At 58.6% G+C, this 20967-nt stretch overlaps 3 protein-coding genes and 1 non-coding gene across 21 annotated transcripts; 2 read left to right on the top strand and 2 right to left on the bottom strand.

The window, feature by feature from the left end:
• Positions 1-1079: 1079 nt before the first annotated feature.
• Rplp2 (ribosomal protein lateral stalk subunit P2) lies at positions 1080-3708 on the bottom strand. 3 transcript variants are annotated; one of them, XM_046444794.2, is made up of 5 exons: positions 3552-3708; positions 3231-3357; positions 2261-2309; positions 1306-1404; positions 1080-1198 (listed from the first exon to the last, which is right to left on the bottom strand). In XM_046444794.2, the coding sequence occupies exons 2-5, from the start codon at positions 3351-3353 to the stop codon at positions 1122-1124; spliced, it is 348 nt and encodes a 115-aa protein (XP_046300750.1). In that variant the 5' UTR covers positions 3354-3357; positions 3552-3708; the 3' UTR covers positions 1080-1121. The 3 variants fall into 3 exon arrangements, with proteins under 3 accessions (XP_046300750.1, XP_046300753.1, XP_046300751.1); XM_046444797.2 differs by having other exon boundaries at positions 1080-1195; XM_046444795.2 differs by having other exon boundaries at positions 3231-3354; positions 3552-3705.
• LOC124093383 (small nucleolar RNA SNORA52) lies at positions 2096-2230 on the bottom strand. Its single transcript, XR_006851951.1, has one exon. It is a non-coding gene; the product is annotated as a small nucleolar RNA SNORA52 (small nucleolar RNA).
• Positions 3709-3960: 252 nt separating the features above from the next.
• Pidd1 (p53-induced death domain protein 1) lies at positions 3961-12984 on the top strand. Of its 8 annotated transcripts, none has more exons than XM_046444692.2 (16): positions 3961-4058; positions 7942-8330; positions 8726-9139; positions 9442-9651; positions 9733-9787; positions 9936-10137; positions 10216-10341; positions 10436-10615; positions 10693-10840; positions 10928-11063; positions 11142-11292; positions 11380-11503; positions 11577-11695; positions 11772-11885; positions 11987-12186; positions 12390-12984. In XM_046444692.2, exons 2-16 carry the CDS (start codon positions 8021-8023, stop codon positions 12646-12648), a joined length of 2748 nt encoding a protein of 915 aa, XP_046300648.1. In that variant the 5' UTR covers positions 3961-4058; positions 7942-8020; the 3' UTR covers positions 12649-12984. The 8 variants fall into 8 exon arrangements, with proteins under 8 accessions (XP_046300648.1, XP_046300651.1, XP_058435293.1 ...); XM_046444695.2 differs by lacking the exon at positions 3961-4058 and adding an exon at positions 4071-7272 and having other exon boundaries at positions 12080-12186; XM_058579310.1 differs by lacking the exon at positions 3961-4058 and adding an exon at positions 4072-4826.
• Positions 12985-13268: 284 nt separating this feature from the next.
• Positions 13269-20823, top strand: Slc25a22 (solute carrier family 25 member 22). Of its 9 annotated transcripts, XM_046444774.1 has the most exons (11): positions 15297-15730; positions 15898-16011; positions 16314-16491; positions 16586-16711; positions 16973-17028; positions 17806-17896; positions 18415-18533; positions 18622-18796; positions 18998-19152; positions 19239-19314; positions 19386-20823. In XM_046444774.1, the coding sequence occupies exons 3-11, from the start codon at positions 16472-16474 to the stop codon at positions 19537-19539; spliced, it is 972 nt and encodes a 323-aa protein (XP_046300730.1). In that variant the 5' UTR covers positions 15297-15730; positions 15898-16011; positions 16314-16471; the 3' UTR covers positions 19540-20823. The 9 variants fall into 9 exon arrangements, with proteins under 9 accessions (XP_058435314.1, XP_046300733.1, XP_046300736.1 ...); XM_058579331.1 differs by lacking the exons at positions 15297-15730; positions 15898-16011 and adding an exon at positions 13269-13372; XM_046444777.2 differs by lacking the exons at positions 15297-15730; positions 15898-16011 and adding an exon at positions 13388-13804.
• The last annotated feature ends 144 nt before the right edge of the window (positions 20824-20967 follow it).

Below are 20967 nucleotides of genomic sequence, written 5' to 3'. Positions count from 1 at the left end.
TGTTTTAAAAAAACAATTTAGAACTGGAGGTATAGTTCAGTGGTGGAGTGGTTACCTAACATGCACAAAGAGCTGAGTTTGATCCCTAGCAAATTGAGGCTGGGTGCAGTAGTATTACCTGTGATACCAGCAACTCAGTAGGCTGAAGTTACATAGCAGTTTGGCATCAGCTTGAACAAATTGTAGAAGGTTCTGGGTTCAACCCTTAACACCACACACAAAAAGCTCTCCCCATCCCAGGAACTCCTGTGGGCCTTGCCCCCCCCACCCCCATATGCACCCCCTGTACAGGGGTTTTCCCTCCAGGACAGGGGTTTCCCGCTCTTCTAAAGGCTGCTCTCATCTCACATTTTTTCTTCTCAAAACACAACGGGTGCCAAGGCGCATGCCTATAATCCCAGCAGCTGGGAAGGCTGAGGCAGGAGGATTGCAAGTTTAAAGCCAGCCTCAGAAACTGGCAAGGTGCTAGGCAACTGAGACTCTGTCTCTAAATAGACAAAATTGGGCTGGGAATGTGGCTCAGTGCTTGAGTGCCACCCTCACCCCACCATTCAATCCCTGATTAAAATGTACTTTCACACTGCAGTATCCCCAGCTCCAAGTCGAAGATGTATCGGTACATGATGCACTACTGTGCCTGGAGAGGGAGGGCAGCATATCTCTCTCCTGAGGCCTGTCACGGGTGGGCAAAAGCTCAAGGCCCAGGGGCTAGGACTGTAGGTACTAATGAGCCAGGGTTCCTACCACATAGCAGGGAAAACAGACCCCAGGGATTTCAGCAGCTGCCCAAGTTGTACAGGCGAGCAGTGGCCTGTGAAACCCAGGGGCCATTTGACCTGTCACCCAGCACCTTACAGCAGAGCACCAGACACCACCCCAACACTGCATCTCAATTTGCTTCTCTGGTATTCACATTTCTGAAGAAATTTTCCTGGGTGTTACCTGAAAGTAGCAAGACTGTCCCTCACTGGGCCTGACAGTCCTCTGACCCAAGGTGGATTGACTCCTCCAGCCCTCACTCCCTAGACACTGCCAAGCCCCACCTGCCCCATGCTCTCAACACTGTGCTCACGGGCCACTCAAGATACATAAAAAGGCTTTATTTGCAGAGGAACAGGAATTTAATCAAATAGCCCAAATCCCATGTCATCATCAGACTCCTCAGACTCTTCTTTCTTCTCATCCTTCTTCTCCTCTGCTGTGGAAAAGGAGACCATGGTGAGCATGCCTGCATGACCAGATTGCCAGAGAGACCCCATCAAGTCCCAGCCTTAGCCCCCTTCCCACTCTCCAGGCCTCCCTTACCTGCAGCAGGGGCAGATCCAGCAGCAGGAGCTGCAGAGCCAGGGGCAGCAGAAACAGCCACAGCTCCTCCAGCAGGCACACTGGCAAGTTTGCCAATGCCTATAAAAAGCAGAGAGATGAGATCAGAGCAGGTTCCCAGGCAGGAAGGTGATTCTGCAGGGGTGAAGTGACCTGAGGAAGCTCATTTCACCCACATACTCTAGTGTGCCCAACACAACAGGGTTCCATCACAGTGCCAGTGCCACAGGCTTCCCTTTTCTCCAGGACTTGATGTTGCAGCCCTGCCCAAGAATTCAGTGACACTCATGGTCAGGGACTCTGCTTTCACTACCGTGACCCACAAAGGGAGGTTTTCTACCCAAGAACTTGATCTTATAATTAGGCCTTGGACATAAGCTGGACTAACATGTTTACAACTGTTCAGGGAGTCTACTATCCAAGTGTCCAGATCTCGGCCCCAGCAGTAAACTTATAAACCAGACTGCTGAGCTGGCTTTGCTTGTCACATAAACAGGGACAGAACTGCTGAAACCACTCAACTTCCAAATAAGCTACATCAGCTCCAGTCTAATGTCACCAGAAAACCATCTGCTCAGTGAAGGGGAACAGAACCCTGTGGCCCTCAGTTCCTGCTCCCAACCCCTTAGAGAAGCAGGAACTGTGTGCAAGAGCTCCACAGCTTTGGAGGAATCCTGGAGAAAAGGGTTCAAAGGTGGGAAGCCAGGCAGGCCCCTGGGCAAGGGCTGACAGGCTCAGTGTGAGTAGAGGGCAACCCCTACCACCCACTCATCAGTGTCCAGAAGCATCCCCGGCATGAGTCCATGAAGGCCTTGCTCACCCACTCAGGTCAGGCTTCTACAGTGTTCTAGTCCACAAGCGAAACCTGGCAGGCCATAGGTTGACCAGCAGGAATTAGGATGGACATGAAAATGAAAGTCCCTTCATATAAACTCACCCTGGGCTATGACATCTTCAATGTTTTTCCCATGCAGCTCATTGATGACCTAAACAAGACAACCACAGCCAGCAGTCAGTTATCAGAGTCAAGTTGCTGCATCCTGGCCCAAGAGCAGGGATGGCAGGCACAAGAAAACCTGCAGTTTCTAGACCCACAGTGACCAGCATGGTAGCCATTGGAACTGAAATACTGTGAACTGAAACCAAGTGCCAGAATTCTAAAGCTTTCACTGGAAAAATAACACAGATTGCCTCCTTGCTTAAACTAAGTACTTACATTACATTTTAAATAAGCAGGGTGGGGCTGGGATGTAGCTCAGTGGCAAAGCGTTTGCCTTGCATTCACAAAGCCCTTGGTTCGACCCCCCAGTTCCAAAAGACAAGTGGTACAGACCTGTAATTCCAGCAACTCAGGAGATCCTATCTAAAAAAAAAAAAAAAAAAAAAAAAACAAACAAAAAAGGAGCTGGAAGTGTAGCTCAAAAGGAGGGTTCAACACCCAGCATAGAAAAAAAAAATTTTTTTTAATTGTTTTTTAGACTGGGGAAATAGCCCCACGATGGAGCGCCTGCCTAATGGGCAAGAAGCCCTGGGTTAGATCCACTGCGCCTACGGGGGTGGGGGCTAGGGCTGAGTGCTTGCCTAAGATGCGTGAGGCACCGGGTTCCATCCTCAGCACCACATAAACTACCAAAACAAAAGGCTTTCCGTCCATCTAAAATTACAAAAAGAAAACAAAAGTTAATTTTTTTTTAGTTGAAGATGGATACAAAACCTTTATTTATTTATGAGGAACGAACCCAGGGCCTCACGCGTGCAAGGCAAGCACTCTACCATTGAGCCACAACCTCAGCAAAAAAACTTTTTAACCCCATATAACCATCCCAACTGGCACAGGCCACCCTCCGTTTCTCCAGCGGGTCATCTCGCTTGAGCCAGGTGGGGCATTTGGGCGGCGAGGGCCGTACCTTGTTGAGCCGGTCGTCGTCCGCCTCGATGCCCACGCTGTCCAGGATCTTCTTGATGTCCTTGGCGCTGGGAGAGGCGTTGCCCCCGAGGGCGGCCAGCAGGTAAGAGGCAACGTAGCGCATGCTGCTGAGGGCAGACAGGGCGCGGCGGTAGCGTTACCCCGGCGGCCTCCGGCCTCCGGGCCCCACCGCGCCGCCCGAGGAGGCCGTGCGCGGCCCGGTCCCGAGGCTCCCGCCCGACGGGGCCGCGAGGCCCGCGCCCTCCGCCCGCCCCGCAGCCCCGGCCCCCGACCGCGGTCCGGGCCCAGCGGGCCCACTCACTCGGCGGCGGCGGACTGGCCTCACGCGTGCGACCTCGGCGGCGGCAGGGAGCGAAAGGAAGGCGCCGGCGCAAGGGGCGGGGGTAAACTGATACCCAGAAGCCTCCGGGCCGCGGGGCGCTTCTGATGACGTAACGAGCGCTCGGCCAATGACGACAGGCCGGAGACAGCCTCATCCGCGCTTGGGCAGTCGCCGCGGCAGGGTCAAGAGCGCTTCCGGGGCCGGCTCCTCCTGGGGCATGAGCGCGTCTCCCTGGAACCCGAGCGGCGGCGTGCGGGGCGGCGTGTCCGTCGGCGCCCAGCGCTCCCGGCACGCCCCGCAGCGCCTGCGGCCCCCGTCGTGCAGCGCGGCCGCCTCGCTGGGCCGCTCCCTTAGCCGGCGAACTACAGTCCCGTGGTGCACCGCGGCGGAAGTGCCGTGCGCCACGGGCCAGGCCCGGCACGTGGGCCCGGCCCGGCTGCGGGCGCGGGCGGCTCCGTGCCTTGGCGGAGGCCCGGGGCGTAAGAGGTAGGCTGGCCGCCTCGCGCCTAGTGACCCGCGCCCTATCTGGAGGCAGCGCCTGCCCCGCCGTGCCCTGTGAGTCAGACGGCCGGCTGGGAGAGCGCGAGCCCACGAGGCGGGGACAGTCCTGAGGCCCCGTCACCCACGTCCTCTGGGAGCGTGGTCCCAGAGAATGACCGGTCCCCTTGTGGGCCGAGAACTGACTACAGTGTCCACGTGGTCTTCAGCACATGCTACTCACTCGCCCCTTTGGAATTCTGCTACACTGGGGTCTTGAGCGGGAACAGGCTGGGCCTGTGTGAGGACAGAAGAGGCCATCCCGGCGAGAGGGTCGTAAGGAGTCTGGACAGCCTGGGAAAGCTTTCCTGAGGCTGAGAGATGAGAAAGGCTGACCCAGCTCCCTGGGGCGGGGACCCCGCAGAGGGATCAGAAGCCAAGGCTGGAAGGTGGCAGGGGATAGTGAGTGACAGCGCCAGCCTTGGGAGTGCTCCCCTATACCACCGGTTATCGGTGACGAGCTCTGTTTCTCCACATGTTGAAGTTTGAATATTAGAGAAGCACACTGAGGCAAGCATATAGGGTAGGGTCTATTTAAAAAGGGTTAACAGACTTCTCCCTGGAGGGAGAAGGGGGCCATAGCTGGTATCCCAAGAAGCGAGGTCTTCTGCCCTTTTTTTTGTGTCCTAGGCTTCCTCTGTTCTGCTCTCTTCCCCTTATCTGTCTCCTTCCTGTGTCCGTGACTAGGCCCAGGAATGCTGGTGGGATGGCCGAAAGGTAGGACACTGGTGGACTGAAGGGGGAAGGGCAGGAATGGATGGAGAGCACAGGACACTTAACAACCTTACAGCTCCTTATAGTAGGGAGGGGCAATTCCTGGGACTGGTTACCTTAGCAACAGGTTAGAGCAAGGGCTCTGAAGGAATTAACATTTCAATCCCTCCTGGGACAGTCTCCTTCTGGCTGGACTCACTCAAAATTGGCCTCCTTGATCTGACCTAATTTGATTTACCTGTCTATATTGACTGCCTGCCTAATTATGGCTTCACAACTACAGCGCAAGCTCTCCTGTGTATAGTGCCTTACTGGCTGGTGTGTGAGCCCCACATTTAAGTCCCCCAGTACTTACCTACATTTCAGAGGAGGAAGGATGGATGCAGAAGGGTTTTCTTGCTCAAGGTCCCATAACTGAGCTAAAATAGGGAGACCATTTTGGCAATGAGGAGCCTTGGCAATTCCAAAGGGAAGCCATTTGTATGGGGAGGTGGTAGGATGTGATTTTTAAACCTAAGCAAACACTGAACCACTGAGTATTCCCAGCCCACCCCTTTAACATTTTATTTTTATTTCTACTACTGGGGACTAAACCCAGGGTACTTTACCACTGAGGCACATCCCCAGCCCTTTTTATTTTTTTGAGACAGGGTTTTGTTAAAGTTACCAAAGGTCTCACTAAATTACTCAGGCTGACTTCCAACTTGGGATCCTCCTGTTTCAGCCTTCCAAGTCAGTGTGATTACAGCCATGGGCTGTGGGCCACCTCATCTAGCCATTTTAACCTTTTTTTCTTTGGTACCAGGGATTGAACTGAGGGGCACTCCATCACTAAGCCACATCCCTAGCCCTATTTTGTAGTTTATTTAGAGACAGGGTCTCACTGAGTTGCTTAGTGCCTCACTTTTTGCTGAGGCTGGCTTTGAACTCGCAATTCTCCTGTCTCAGCCTCCCAAGCCTCTGGGATTACAGGCCTACACTGTTGCGCCCAGCTCCATTTTAACCATTTTTTAAGTGTACAATTTAGTATCATTAAATGCATTCACATTGTTACATAACCATCACTATAATCCATCTCTGAACATTTTTCATCATCCCAAACTGAAGCTATACCTACTGCACTCTTCCGCCCCTCACACCCACCATTCTGCTGTTTCTATGATTTTTGACTAGGCATTTCATAAAAGGGGAAACATGCAGGATTTGTTCCTTTTGCTTTTTCTTTTATTCTACATTTTCCAAGGTTTATCTATTCTATAGCATGTATCAGAAGTTGATTTCTTAAGGCTGAACAATATTCCTGTGATTGAGTTTTAAAAACATCCCTCTGGGGACTGGGGTTGTGGCTCGGTGGTAGAGCGCTTGCCTAGCACGTGTGAGGCCCTGGGTTCAATCCTCAGCACCACATATAAAGAAAGAAAGAAAGAAAGATATTGTGTCAACTACAGCTAAAAAATATTTTAAAAATAAAAATTAGGGGCTGGGGATGTGGCTCAAGCGGTAGCGCGCTCGCCTGGCATGTGTGCGGCCCGGGTTCGATCCTTAGCATCACATACAAACAAAGATGTTGTGTCTGCCGAAAACTGAAAAATAAATCTTAGAATAAATAAATAAATAAAAATTAAAATTAAATCCCTCTGACAGCTTTGGGAGAAACAATGCGAGGCAGGGGCTGGGAATATTGGAAGCAGGGAGTCCTGTAGGAGACTGCCCATCCCCATTGGTGGGATGGTGGTGGCTCAGGGGGTGCAGTGAAGATGGTGCATGTAACATGGTTAATTGGTAGTAGAAGCTTTGTTCATTTCCAGACCATCTTCTCTACTTGACAAGCGTGCTGGGTGAAAGAAGCACGGACCCATCCTCAATGGGGGGGCTCATGGTTGGTGGGGGAGGCACTGAGACTCACCTGCTTGGACAAAATCTCATCTCTAGGAGCCTGCTTTTCCTCCCTTGTGATATTCACAGGAGGATTTAGGGAGGCAGCATCAGGCAACCGTGCGCCTGGGGCACCTGGCCCAGAATGATGCCCATAAATTTAGGAGGGTCATCTGAGCAGAGGCCGAGTTAGATCTCTGTAGGACCTGAGAGGAGGTCCTGGAAGGCTTCCTGGAGAAAGGCCTTGGGGCTGACTGGAGACGGGCATGCCAGGTTTCCAGTGTCTAGCAAGGGATGAGTGTGGAGCGCAGCTGCGATCTGCCATCGGCCAAGAGTTCCCCCGAGAAACGCTGCCCTGACATGCACCGGGGTCCCGGGCGACACTGCCCGGCAGCCCGCCTTCCCCGGGGCGCAGACTCTCGGCAGGGGAGGTCGACGGCCTGCGGCGTAGACCGGGAAGGCGGGGCTGGAGGGGGCGGGCCCGGGCCCGGCATCCCTCCCGCCCGGAAGCGCGCGGGCGGGAATCCCGGCGCGGAACGGCTGGCACTCGGGGCGCGCTCAGCCTGGAGCCCAGGTATAGGCGCCCGAGGCGGCGGGAAGTTTTCTGCGGAGAGGGCAGGGCTGCGGAACCCTAAATACTCCCTGCACCGCCTCCTCCAGCGGACGGAGGGGTGAACTGGAATGGCGGTGGGAGAGCCTCCTCCCGTGGCTGCTAAGTGGAGTCTGTGCCTAGGATCACTGGCTTCCTCCCTCACTGCTCCAGCGTTCTGGGATCTTGGGCCCCCCAGAGCTGATGGGTGTGAAGGTTGAAGGCGGGCTCTCGGGTTGGCACAGCTTGTCATCCCAGCGACTCGGGAGGCTGAGGAAAAAGGATTGCAAGTTGAAGGCCATCCTGAGCAACTTAAAAAAAATAATAGAAAGGGGTTAGGATGTAGCTCAGTAGTAGAACATCCCTGGGGTCAGTCCATAGTATCACAAGTAAATGAATTAAGGAACATGGGCTCTTATCACCAGAGCAGGGGGACAGCCTGGGTGACTTGTCAGGCCTAGGTGGTCACCTGGCCAGATTTCAGAATTAGAGAGTGGTACCTCACTCCTCTTCCTCCCTCAGTGGGCTCCCCTGTGCGGGGAGGGTCACTCTGTCCAGCTCAAGGGCTCCCCATCCCTAGCCAGGGTCCCTGTTCCCCTGATGCGGAGGAGGGGCCCAGCCCCCACTCCTGCCTATTCCTCCCTCTGCTTCTAGCAGCCTCCTTGGGCCCTGTCTGAGCAGGTCTGCCTGGCAAGCTGGGACATGTCTGGCCCCCAAGGACCATCCCTGAGTGATGGCTGCAGTGGCGGAGGGGCTGGAGTCCAGAGAAGCTGCAGCTGCCTCAAAAGATGCTCCAAGACCTGCTGTGGAGTCTGTGGATGCAGGACCTGGGGCACCTCCCTTCCTGGCTGGGAATCGGCTGAATTTGGACCTGTACCCCGAGGGCTGCCACCAGCTGCTGCACCTGTGTGCCCAACACCACCAGCAGCTGCTGCAGGTAGAGTTCTTACGGCTGAGCACCCACGAGGACCCTCAACTGCTGGAAGCCACCCTGGCCCAGGTGCCGGGGAACCTGCCACACCTCCGCTCCTTGGTCCTCAAAGGTAAGCCCCCTTGTTCTTGATCCTGTCCCATCTCTAGCTCTGCCCTGCTTCTTGGTCCTCAGAGGCAACCCTGGTCCCAGCTGCAGTTACAGGCTTCTCATCCTTCTGTCCTCAGCCCCTTCACCTTCCTCCCAGTGTAAAGTGGGCTGGGCCTTTGTCCCCAGCTCCGGGCCTAGAGTTGCCCATGGTGCCTCTCCAAAGACCCCAGATGTCCCTGGGTAGGTTGGGCCAAACTGTCAGTTGACGTTGCTGATGGTTTCATCTTTTCTTCCCATCTTCCTTTCAGTGTCTCTGGGTTTAGCAGGCAGGTCTGTGCCTTTCATCAAGTGGCTTTCTCTGCCTAGCAGGGCTGACTGGGTGGTTCTAAGGGCTACATCTGCTTCTACCACTTCCAGGGGGGCAACATCGGGGTGCCCTGGGTGCCTGCCTCCAGGGTACCCTGACCACGTTGCCCACTGGCCTGAGTGCCTTGGCCCACCTGGTCCACCTAGACCTGAGCTTCAACAAACTGGAGACACTGCCAGCCTGTGTCCCTCAGCTGCGCAGCCTGGACACGCTCCTTCTCTCTCATAACCGCCTGTCAGTGCTCCCTGAGACCCTGGGTGCTCTCCATGTTCTCACCTTCCTCACTGTGACACACAACTGCCTGCAAAAGCTGCCCCCAGCACTGGGGGCCCTGTCTGCCCTGCAGCAACTTGATCTCTCAGAGAACCTTCTGGACACACTTCCTCCTGAGATTGGAGGCCTGAGCAACCTCACTGAACTCAACCTGGCTTCCAACCGGCTGCAGAGCCTCCCTGTCTCCCTTGGTGAGTAGCAGCGGCATCCATGACTTGGCTCACTAGTCCAAGAAGTAGCACCCCTACCCATTTCTTCCCTGCAGGCTTGGGCTGTGGCTCCTCTCCTCTTCCACAGGAGACCCTGCACCCACAGGCTTTCCTGCCTTTTAGCTGTCACTCCTCCCAGGCTGACCTGGGCAGCCTTGTCTACCAAGAGGTGGACCTGTAACAGCTTCCCTGGGGCTGTGGCGTGAGTGTCCTATTGTAGAGCCCCAGGGCCAGAGGTGGCCCTGAGTGGTCCTCTGCCCAGCCTGAGTCAGCACCTGCTGCAGTGGGGCTGCGGTCCCTGCGGCTCCTTGTTTTGCACAGCAACTTCCTGACCTCAGTGCCTGCTGGTCTGGCCCATCTCCCACTGCTCACCCGGCTTGACCTGAGGGACAACCAGCTCCGGCACCTGCCTCCTGAGCTACTAGATGCACCCTTTGTGCGCTTACAGGGGAACCCCCTGGGTGAGGCCTCACCAGATTCTCTGAGTCCTCCAGGTAGGCTTGGTGTAGGGATGAGCCAGGCAGAGAGGACACAGGTACATTGCTGTCCTGATGACTCATCTGTCCCTTGTGCAGGCACACCCCAAGTTCTTGAAATGCCGAAACTGTTCCTGACCTCAGATTTGGACAGGTATGAAGTGGGAAAGGAGGGCTAAAGGAGATCTGTCCACCCTGTCACCCAGGCTATTCTGGACATTTTGCCTGTGTGTCAGGAGTCCTAGGGAGCCAGGCTCTGACACAGATCTTGTGTCTGACCCCACACCCCTTTCCTCACTCAGCTTCCCTGTGACCCCCCAAGGCTGTTCTGTAACTCTGGCCTGTGGCGTCCGCCTGCGGTTCCCAGCGGGGGCCACCACTACCCCCATCACTGTCCACTATCGACTGTGGCTGCCGGAACCAGCACTCGTCTCCTTGGGCCCTCATGACTCCCTGCTCAGCGGTGTCCTGGAGCTGTGGCCCCATGGGGTGGCTTTTCAGCAGGCATGGCCAGGGTAGTGGGGGGGCAGGTTTGGAGGCCACAGGCCTGGCCCCAGCCCTCACACCACCATTGCCTGGCAGGATGTGAGCCTGTGGCTGCTCTTTGTCCCCCCACGGGCCCGTCGTTGCCATGAGGTAGTGGTCAGAACCCGCAGGGACAATAGCTGGAGTGACCTGGAGACCCACCTAGAGGAAGAGGCACCCAAGGTGAGGCTGCCCAGGCCTTTGGGTGAGGGGAGGCAGGGAGTGGCATCTCTGCCTTGACTCTCTTCCCCTGATCTGTCCCCCTTGTGTGTCCCAGCGGCTCTGGGCTCGCTGCCAGGTGCCCCACTTCTCATGGTTCCTTGTGGTTTTGCGCCCTGTATCCAATGCCTGCCTGGTACCTCCAGAGGGGACACTGCTGTGCTCTTCAGGTCATCCTGGGGTCAAGGTCACCTTCCCCCCTGGGGCCACCGAGGAGCCTCGTCATGTCTCCATGCAGGTATAGCCAGCGTAGCACCAAGGGTATCAGGTGACAGCATGGCGCCCAGGCAGGTGCTCAGATGGCTGTCTGCACAGGTGGTGCACATGGCTGGCCGAGAGTTGCGCGCCCTTCTAGGGGAGCCAGAGGCTGCGGTGAGCCCCCTGCTATGCCTCTCACAGAGTGGTCCCCCCAGCTTCCTCCAGCCAGTTACGGTGCAGCTACCCCTGCCCCCTGGTGTCACAGGTGAGAGGTCACTGTGCCATTGGGAAGAGGAGACAATGCTTGGAAGGGCCAGCTAGAGACCTCAGCCTGCTGCCCTTTCCTGTCTAGGCTTCAGCCTGGACCACTCCCGCCTGCACCTGCTGTACTGGGCCCCTCCTGCAGCCACCTGGGATGACATCACGGCTCAGGTGGTGCTGGAGCTCACTCATCTGTATGCACGCTTCCAGGTCACACATTTCTCCTGGTCAGTGCTCGCTAGGTCCCCCTCCCTGCCCTCCCCCAGTCTGGTCTGCACAGTGCATCTCACCACTGACCCTCCCAGGTACTGGCTCTGGTACACCACCAAGACCTGTGTGGGGGGCCTGGCGCGGAAGGCCTGGGAGCGGCTACGGCTGCACCAAGTCAACCTCATTGCCCTGCAAAGGCGCCGGGACCCCGAGCAGGTCCTGCTGCAGTGCCTGCCCCGAAACAAGGTGGGGATGGCAGGAGGGCAGCAGGGAGACCAAACCCTGGGGGGGAGCATTGAGCTTGGGGTCTAAACTACGGGGGTGTCCCTGCAGGTGGATGCCACCCTGCGCCGGCTGCTGGAGCGCTATCGAGGGCCCGAGCCCTCTGACACTGTGGAGATGTTTGAGGGCGAGAAGTTCTTTGCTGCCTTCGAGCGAGGCATTGACGTGGATGCTGGTAAGTCTCCCTCCCCAGGAGGGCCTGGGGTCTGCCCTCCCGCCTGCCCTGCTGAGCCTGTCTCGTGCCCCAGACCGCCCAGACTGTGTGGAGGGCAGGGTCTGCTTTGTGTTCTACTCTCACCTGAAGAACGTGAAGGAAGTTTACATCACCACAGCTCTGGATCGGGAGGCTCAGGCGGTGCGAGGCCAGGTGGGCCAACAGGGTAGGAGACCCAGGTCACCTGGGCAGAGGCCAGAGGTCTGAAACTCATCTGATCTCTCCTCAGGTGTCCTTTTATCGGGGCTCAGTGCCTGTGGAGGTACCCCAAGAGGCTGAGGCTGCCCGGCAGAGGAAGGGTGCAGATGCCCTCTGGATGGCCACTCTGCCTATCAAGCTGCCGGTGCGGCTGGGGAGCAGTGGGTGTGGGGAGGGACAGAGTCCTGGGAGTAACCAGGGATGTAAGGGTGGGGTCAGGGCTCACTGTTCTGCTCCTTCTGACAGAGACTTCAGGGGCTCAAGGGTCACGGGAAGGGGGCCAGGCTTTCCCTGGCACCCCTGAACCTGGGCGACGCTGAGACTGGCTTTCTGACTCAGAGCAACCTGCTGAGTGTGGCTGGGCGCCTGGGTCCCGACTGGCCAGCCGTGGCCCTGCACTTGGGCATGCCCTACCGAGAGCTGCAGCGCATCCGGCATGAGTTCCGGTGAGCCTCCCACTGAAGCCCATGCAGCCTCAGGGCCAGGCCCTGATCACCAAGTTGTTCCTGCTTATTTCTGGCAGAAGTTTCAAGGAGGCCGGGACAAGCTCCAGGCTGGAAAGGGAGGGTTTGGCCACAACTGGCCCACAGCGCAAGGAACCCTTTATGAGGGTCTGTGACCCCCTTGATCACTACCCCCCTTCTCCAAGGGACGACCTGGACGGGCAAATCCGCCACATGCTCTTCTCCTGGGCAGAGCGCCAGGCTGGGCAGCCAGGGGCTGTGGAGCTCTTGCTGCAGGCCCTGGAGCAGAGTGACCGGCAGGATGTGGCTGAAGAAGTACGGGCCATCTTGGAGCTCGGCCGCCACAAGTACCAGGACAGCATCCGCCGTACGGGCCTGGCTGCAGAGGACTCTGCTCTGCCAGGCACATCAGCCTCACAGTCCACAGAGCCTGCCCAGGCCTAAGCCCAGCAGGCTCTGGACATTGGCCTGGCCCCTGGCAGAGCTCGACCTTCAAGTCTCTCCCCTGTCTGGGGGCGATGTAAACCTGTACTGTTCCATCTGCCGTCTCAGAGCTCGGCTGGTCCACCAGGTGGAGAGGCAGTTGGCGGGAAGGCAGGGCCAGGCTAGCTGAGGCCCAGCCTCTACTGGGAGGGGGTTCTGTATGCCCAGTCTTCCCATGGCCTTTGCTCCGGCCCCTCCCTCAGACCATGCCTATTGCCTGTGGTCCTGATCTTCCCAGAAGTGGAGAGGAGCTGACTCTACAAAGTAACGATTCTGTCAGAGATGGATACAAAGTCACCTGTGTGGTTTTGTGATTGTGCATCCACCAAGCCCACCAGCCTTGGCAGGCTTATTCCTGGCTGAGCTGGGAACCCCCTCCTCCCCCAGGATGCCCTCATCCACCGTGCTCCCTGCCACCTAATCAGACATGGGTCATTGTTCTTAAAGGGCCCTGGGGACGCGCAGAATCCCGGCTTTGCCGTTCTACTTGCAGGGAGGGGTGGTCTTGGGCTAGGACTGTGGCCTGGCTGGGCGCAGTGGCCATGGCGGCCGGGAGGGGGAGCCGAAGCCCGAGAGCCAGCCCCGGCCTGGGGGCGGAGCGCGCGCGGCGCAGAGCGGACGCGCCTCCCTGCCTAGGTGCAGGCCGGGTGCGCGGCACAGCGGGGAGGCGAGCCGGCGGAGTGCGGTGAGTGCCCGGAGGGTGGGTCTCGTGGTCGCCCACCTGAGCGCAACTGGGCTGCGAGGACAGAGGGTGTCAGAGTGGCTGGGTGAGGTGACAGCTGCCCGGACAAGGCGGCCCCGGTAGGGCCCAGCCCGGCGGATGCTCGGATCCACCATCGCCAGGGTGTGGGAGGCCGTGCTCGGCCCCGCGGTTCCGGGCGCGCTCCCTGTGCACACGTGTCCACGTGTCCCCGCGGGGTGAAAGTCTAAGCTGGAGCCCCGGAAGGAGGAGCCAGGCTGTGGGGGGCGCACACATGGGACCTCACGGATCTTGCGTGCACATGTAAATGGCCAGAATCCGGGTCATCAAGGCCAGCTGAACCCCAACTACGGAGTAGGGTCTGAGCTTGCCGGGATCACAGCATGCAGCCTCCAACCCGGTCCTCCTTTGTCCCGGGTTGGTGTACTTCACAATTGGAGACCCTTTCAGGGCCCTTCCAGCCAGCAGAACAGAAAGACCCTCCCAAGAGGAAGGCTGGGGGGAGTTGAACCGGTTCCCACTCTTGAACCTTGGCCCCATAGCCTTTCTCAGGGGTACGGGAAGCTGGGCAGCTTCAGTAGGCAGATCTCACCCCTGTGGGTCAGGGAAGAAGCAGTGGGGTCCTGCAGGGCATGGGGGTGGCTTTTGTATGCTCCCTTGCTATCAGGCTGCCTGCAGCCTCGGGTACCTGACTGGAAAGTTGGGGTGGCCAGACTTGGCTCTGGTGCCTCAGGCCTGGCTGGGCTGCCAGGTTTCTGTGGCAACAGGGAAGGTGCTGGGGGTGGGACCTTGACTGACAGCTGTCTCAGGCAGGGTGGAACCAAGGAGTGAAGAGAGAAAAGGGGGGGGGGGTCGGTCCAGAGCCCCCTCCCAGTTTTTCCCAGGCAGAGCCCCTCACTGTCAGCTCAGTAGCTCCTCCCTGATGATCTGGCCTGCACTGCATGGTGTAGGGCACAGGGCTGACTCAGCCCTTGGGATGTGGGGGCCTGTGTCACTCTTCCCCTCCCCACTCCAGTTGGGTTGTCAGACTCTGGCACCCCAACACCCAGGTGTGCCTCCTGAGGTAGGATCTGGGGAGGAAAGGGGTTGCTCAGGGAGGCTGGGTGGGCTCACTCCATCCTGGAGGAAGGGCAGGGGCTCCTAGGAAGAGTTGAGGCTAGCAACAGGGTGAGCTGGCTGTGGCCAGTCTATACCTGGAGGGGGTGGGGAGGGGTACAGAGGAGTCAGGCTGAAGTTCAGAGGTCAAGAACTGGGCTGAGAGAGGTAGTTCACCACTGAGGTTCTGGGTGTGCCGATGGTGACCAGAGCAGTGTTGGGAGTGTCAGCTTCCATGCCCTCTGGACCTGCCAGGTAAGCAGGGCCTGTGGAGGGCATCCAGTGACCTCTGAGACCCAGGCACCCTTCCCTGCCCTTGCCAGTGGACGGGCATGCCTTCCTGAATCCCACTGTCAGGTCCACTGACGTTCACCTGCCTCAACAGACACACCACAGCTGAGCGTGTGCTGACACCTCTCCACAGGGTACACCTGCAGGTGCACGAAGGGTGCCGGGGCACAGAGCACCCCAGCCCTTGGGGTTCCAGAACCCTAGACAGATCCTGGTTCATCTCACAGGCTACAGACAGGAACCCGCCCAGCCAGCCTGTGTCAGACCCCCTTGTCACCCAGTCCAAGCCAGCCCTGCTCCTGAAGCAGTCTCACCCCTTCTCTTCCCTTCTCCTGAAGCTGCAGGGATTCCCCAGCTTGCCCAAAGTGAAAGAGAAAGTCCCCCCCCAGCCAGGCCCCGCCCCAGCCTGTGGCCAATCCCTAGGTCCCTTCCCTCCTCCCTTGGCTGGCAGCTCCTTATCTCCTCCCAGAGGCAGCTTGCTGGAGCCGTGGAGGAGCTCTCTGTGCACCTCAGGGGTAAGCAGGACCCAGCAGGTGGTGGGAGTGGTGGAGCCCAGGAGGCTGTGGACAGCCCAGCAAGGTGAAGGTCATGAGTCCTTGCAGGGCCCGAGGATATGAGCCAGCAGTATGACCCTGGGCAGCTGTGCTGGAGTATAAGCCAGCTGACCTCGGAGGAGAACTGGGGGAAACACAGAAAGTTGGAGCGGACAGACTCCAGGATGCCCTCCACAGTTCAGTTTTTATGGCCATGTCCCCCATGGTGCCCCTGAAGCTGACGCTTGTCTCCCGAGTCCTGCTGCTAGTGGGAGAGGCCCTTTTCTCCACAGCCCTAGAGGAGATGGGGTCCTAAAGTCCCCTGGGGGCCAGCCATTTCCCAGGCCACTCTCGTGCCTTTTGTTCCCGAGGCTCTCTGCGGTGCTGGTCAGCGAGTTCCTGTGTCTGGGAGTGAAACTCAGAGGTTGGAGAGGAGGGTGGGGAATGGGCTGGGTGTGGGTGGGCACTGTGCTTCCCTGGGGAGGAGACTCTGCAGTCCTGAGTGGGACTGTCATGGGGTTTGGGGACTGTCCCTGGGATGGCCAAGTCCATCTGGGCAGCCATGAACTTCACCTAGGTGGGGGGTCCTAGGGTGAAGACCCCAGCCCCATCCTGAAGAGGGTAGGGGACAGCTGCCTCTGTTCAAAGCTGGGGAAATGGTCACCACAGTCCAGTCCAGGCTCAAGGTGCCACTGCTTCTCAGAGGTGCCTGGCCCTTTAAAAGCTGGAGCTTCCCCTTGTGCACGTGAGCATGAGTGTGTGCATTTGTGAGCTTGTGCCAGCCGGGAGACACTGTGAGGAGGGCACTGAGGGGGAACCAGGTGGCCTCGGGGAGGGGCCAGGTGGCACCACCTCCCCTCCTTCTGTTGTGCATCCTCAGGACATGTTAAGACTCCATTCTGGGGTGGGGGGTGGGGAGCTTGACGCAGAGCCTGAGGTGGAGGGTGGGGGAAGCTGTTTCCCATGATGGGCCCCCCTCCTGATTCCTGTCCCCTCTTTTTTCCCAGGCAGAAGTGGTGGCCATTGCCTTGAAGCCCCTGAACTGGAGGATCACCCCTGCACTTGGTCCTACCCTCCATCGCAGCTGCCGCCCCCCTTCTCCTGTCACCACCTCCACCTCCTGGCGTCCACCTCTCCTGCTCCTGCCCGGGTGTGCTTCAGTTAAATGGCTGATAAACAGATCAGGTCAGACTTGACCCCACCCTGGGCTTCAGCCCTAGCCACACAGCCCCACCACAGGTGGAGGGAGTGTGTGCTGACCCTGGCCCTGCCTACACAGCCTGCCAGCAAAGCTCATCAATGGCGGCATCGCTGGGCTGATTGGGGTCACCTGTGTGTTTCCCATCGACCTGGCCAAGACCAGGCTGCAGAACCAGCAGAATGGCCAGCGCATGTACGCGAGCATGTGAGTATGCCCCACCGGCAGTGTGTGGAGGCACGCAGGGAAGCTGTGCCTTGAGCCCTTTGCCATTTGATGGGGAAACAGGGCAGGACAGCCTGGAGAGATCCCTTCTAGGCCAGGAGTCAGTGTGGAGGCTTTTGACTGGCCTCTCTCTTAGCCCTGGACACTCCAGGCTGGGCAGGAAAGGAGCTGGCCAGCATCTGCACTGGAGAACAGGGGTCGCCAGCTGGCCCCCAGCTCACCCCCTAACCCCTTTGGCTGCAGGTCTGACTGCCTTATCAAGACCATCCGCTCTGAGGGCTACTTCGGCATGTACCGGGGTGAGGCTTGGGATGGGCTGGGTCTGGGTGGCACCTCCCATGGCCTGGGCAGAGAGCATGGGCTGAGCAGTGTGGCTGAACCTGGGGTGTGTGTGGCGGGGGTTGTCTGGGGTGCTGCTGCTCCTGTGTGGAGGTCATTAGCCAAGCCCTGGGTGAGCGGGGGTTGGATGACCAAGAGCTGGATCTCTGGTAAATAGCAGTTCTCAGCCCCTGGCCTGGGCATTGCCCTCAGCCCCTCTGCTAGGACACTGCAGATGATCTGCCTCTCATGGCAGCTGCAGCTGGAGACTGGGGGCATTATGCAAAGCCGCTCAGGAAGCAATCCCAGCAGAGCTGGATTTGCCCAGATGCTGAGCAGCCCTGAGCCCTGCACTGAGATGGGCTGCCCATCCCCTAGCTTTGACCAATCCAGGCCACACACACCTGTGGACTGCCAGGGGGCCTGGATTCTCCGGTCTGATCCCCTGCACCTACAGCCGAGTAAGGCCAGTTCTTGCCGGAGTCAGACACATGGAGTTGGAAGGGGAGGGAAGGGGGCTAGAAGGAGGCTGCAGCACAGCCCAACCTGCTTGGTTCCTGCCTGCCTGGCACACACCAGCCTTAATGTGGGTGAGAGGGCAGAAGGCGGTGCCAGTAGTGCCTGGGGTGGGGCTTGGTTGACTAGGAGGCAAGTGTTGGCCCAGGGCCTCCCCAGCCCAGGCTGCTGAGCCTGTCCACCCCCACCAGGGCTTCCTATGTCTCCCCACCAGCCCCATCTGACCCCCAAATGTCCCCCAGGAGCCGCCGTGAACCTGACACTGGTCACCCCTGAGAAGGCCATCAAGCTGGCTGCCAATGACTTCTTTCGACACCAGCTCTCTAAGGATGGGTGAGAGGCTTGGCCTTCCTGCTGGCTCTTGGGGGGTCAAGATCTGGGGCTTGGGGGCTGTGATGAAAGTCAGCCCCGCCAGCTGGCCCCTTTCTGACTTCTGTGACCTTGCAGGGTAGACTGACTAGCCTGTATGGGGAGACTCAAAGTGGACGCTGAGTCAGTGGCTGTTGGCCACCAGCCATTGATGGCTGGCAGGACTTGGGGGCATCAACCAGCTGCCCCATCACTGAAGAGTAGGGGTGCAAGGGGGACCCCCTTTCAGAGTACTCAGAACCATAATTCTCATTTCTCTCTGTGAGAAGATGACCCCACTATCTTCCCCAGCCCCTGCCCTAGGAGCCATCTGTCTTTTGGGTTGGTGTCTGTGGTTGGAGGCCTGAGGCTAGGGACCGTATCCTCAGGGAGCCACATCTGCCTCCACCACCCACACCCCTTTCACACCAGCCTCCACAGGCAGCCTATTGGGCATGCAGTTCCTGCACATCTCCTCATGGCAGGTGGCCTCTCCACTATAGGCAGAAGCTGACCCTGCCTAAGGAGATGCTGGCTGGCTGTGGGGCAGGCACCTGCCAGGTGATCGTGACCACCCCCATGGAGATGCTGAAGATCCAGCTGCAGGATGCAGGCCGCATCGGTGAGGAGCAAGGGATAGGGTCAGCAGCCAGGCCTGTCCCCTGCCTCACCATGCCAGGAGGAAGAGACCAAAGTCCCTTTTTCACCAGCTGCCCAGAAGAAGATGCTGGCTGCTCAGGCCCAGCTCTCGGCCCATGGGGCCACCCAGCCCTCAGTGGAGGCTCCTGCTGCTCCCCGGCCCACAGCCACCCAGCTAACCCGTGACCTGCTGCGGAACCATGGCATTGCTGGCCTCTACAAGGGACTGGGGGCCACCCTGCTCAGGTGGGAGGGCTGGCGGGCGGGCTGGAGGAGGTAGAGGCCTACCTGCCCAGTCCCCCCTCTCCATAGGGACCACCCCTTCCATCCCTGCTTCCCCAGCCCCAAGGTCGGCTCCGCCCCTTCTCTGGGGAGGGTGGGGGGTGGCTACCCCTCTCCTTCCCCTCTTCCCCAGCCCAAGGTTGGCTCCACCCCTCCTCTCTGCAGGGATGTACCCTTCTCCATTGTGTACTTCCCTCTCTTTGCCAACCTGAACCAGCTGGGCCGCCCTGCCTCAGAGGAGAAGGCGCCCTTCTACGTGTCGTTCCTCGCCGGCTGTGTGGCTGGCAGTGCCGCAGCTGTGGCAGTTAACCCATGTGATGGTCAGAGCTCCCCTGGGCCCACGCTGGGGAGTGGGGCTGAGGGGGCAGGGAGCAGGCTTCAGGCTGACCCATATGTCCTCTTGCAGTGGTGAAGACTCGTCTACAGTCTCTCCAGCGAGGCGTTAATGAGGACACCTACTCTGGGTTTCTGGACTGCGCCAGGTGGGCCAGGCCCAAGGGGTGGGGGCTGGGGTGGGGGCTGGGCACCAGTTCTGACCCCCCCTCCCCCACAGGAAGATCTGGCAACACGAGGGTCCTTCTGCTTTCCTGAAGGGTGCCTACTGTCGTGCCCTGGTCATCGCCCCACTGTTTGGCATTGCTCAGGTGGTCTACTTCCTGGGAATCGCAGAGTCCCTGTTGGGGCTGCTGCAGGGCCCCCAGGCCTGAACCCAGCAGTTGCCCCTCCCCAGTCTGTTGGCTGTGGCCTGGGTTGGGTGCCAGCCCAGGATTGAGTGAGAGAAGGTCTCCACAATCCTGCATGGCCAACAGGGGAGGCTGGGGTAGGGGAGCAGGGTCCACATGGGTGGTGCACACAGAGATCCCCATGGGGTTCTGCAGGCACAACTATTGGGATCAACGTCTTATTTATGTAGAAAACGAAGAAATCTCTACATTCCTGGAGCCAATCCCTGACCCAGCCTTGCCCTGGCCTGAGCACCCCCAGGAGCAGAGCTGGTCTCTGGGCTGGGGGCCCTCAGGCCTGGGCTGGGCAGGCTGGACCCTACCCCCCAGGCCCCTGGCTCCTTTCTGAGGTTCTCCTAGTCTACAAAGGGGACCTGCACAAACCTATTTATTGAAACTGCTGCGCCCTCGTGGCCCTGCCTGTCCTTCCGTCCATGGTCCATCCCCTCTTGCTGCTCTCCTCTTGGCCAGGATTCCACTCTGCCTCTTCCCCACATAGCACTGGGGGTCCCAGGTGGGGAGCCACCATGAGTTCTGATTCCAGGACAAGCCCCCCTCCCCCTCCCACTGTGGGATCTTCTGGTGAGCCACTCAGTCCCACCCCAGGCCAGGCTCAGGGTCTCTGCTTGGGGGGTGGGGAGCAGGTTTGCCTGCCAGCCTTCTCATGGCCTGTGGGGAGGCTGCTGCCCCTCCCCATGTGGCCAGGCACCGTGTGCACCCCAGACCCTCTGCTGACCCCATACAAAATTTCTCCATCCTGTCTTCTGAGATCCCATCCCTGGAGAGGGTAGACAGTAGGGCCAGTATAAAGCCTGGGGCACCTGCTCTGCTCATGGGAAAGGGGTGGAAGCTGCTGCCCCAGTCCTCCCAGGGTTTACCCTATTCTTTGGGCCTCTAGTTAAGGCCCCTGACCACATTGAGAAAGTCCCCCCTCCCAGCCCTGGAACCCTCTGTGTTGTGAACTGAGGCAGGCTCCCTATCCTGCCCCAGCCATGTGATTGTGTTGGTGACTGATCCTGATGTGCTGGTGCTGTGTCCCCAAAACCTAGCTCCCTCTGTGGAGGCCCCTTCCCAGTGACACTACCTGGGCTCAGGTCTGGGCCCCCAGTTCACGGTTGCTCCTGGGAGCTCCCTCCCATCATGTCTGTACCTTGAAAGCTGCTGCTGCTGCTTACAGAATTATATTTTTTTTTCTTTTGAAGAGTTTTAAGGAGTTGTAACTTTTTGTGTCTTGTCACGTAAAAGGGTAAATAAATATTCTAAATAGAACTCTCCTTTCTGGAAGTCTTTTTGGTGATGGGGCGGGAAGGGCAGTCCTCGCCTCCCCAGGCAGACCTAGGTCTGCCCATCCCACCTGCCTAGGGGAACCCAGGAAGAGGGGCCGGCGAGGCCTCCCCACTGCCCCGAGATGTG

This window comes from Marmota monax, unplaced genomic scaffold (assembly GCF_021218885.2).
Source record: "Marmota monax isolate L192 unplaced genomic scaffold, Marmota_monax_Labrador192_F-V1.1 WCK01_AAM20220418_F8-fsc00038, whole genome shotgun sequence".
In the NCBI taxonomy this organism is placed as follows: domain Eukaryota; kingdom Metazoa; phylum Chordata; class Mammalia; order Rodentia; family Sciuridae; genus Marmota; species Marmota monax.
The sequence above is the reverse complement of the archived record's forward strand: the minus strand, read 5'-3'. Positions and strand labels throughout refer to the sequence as shown.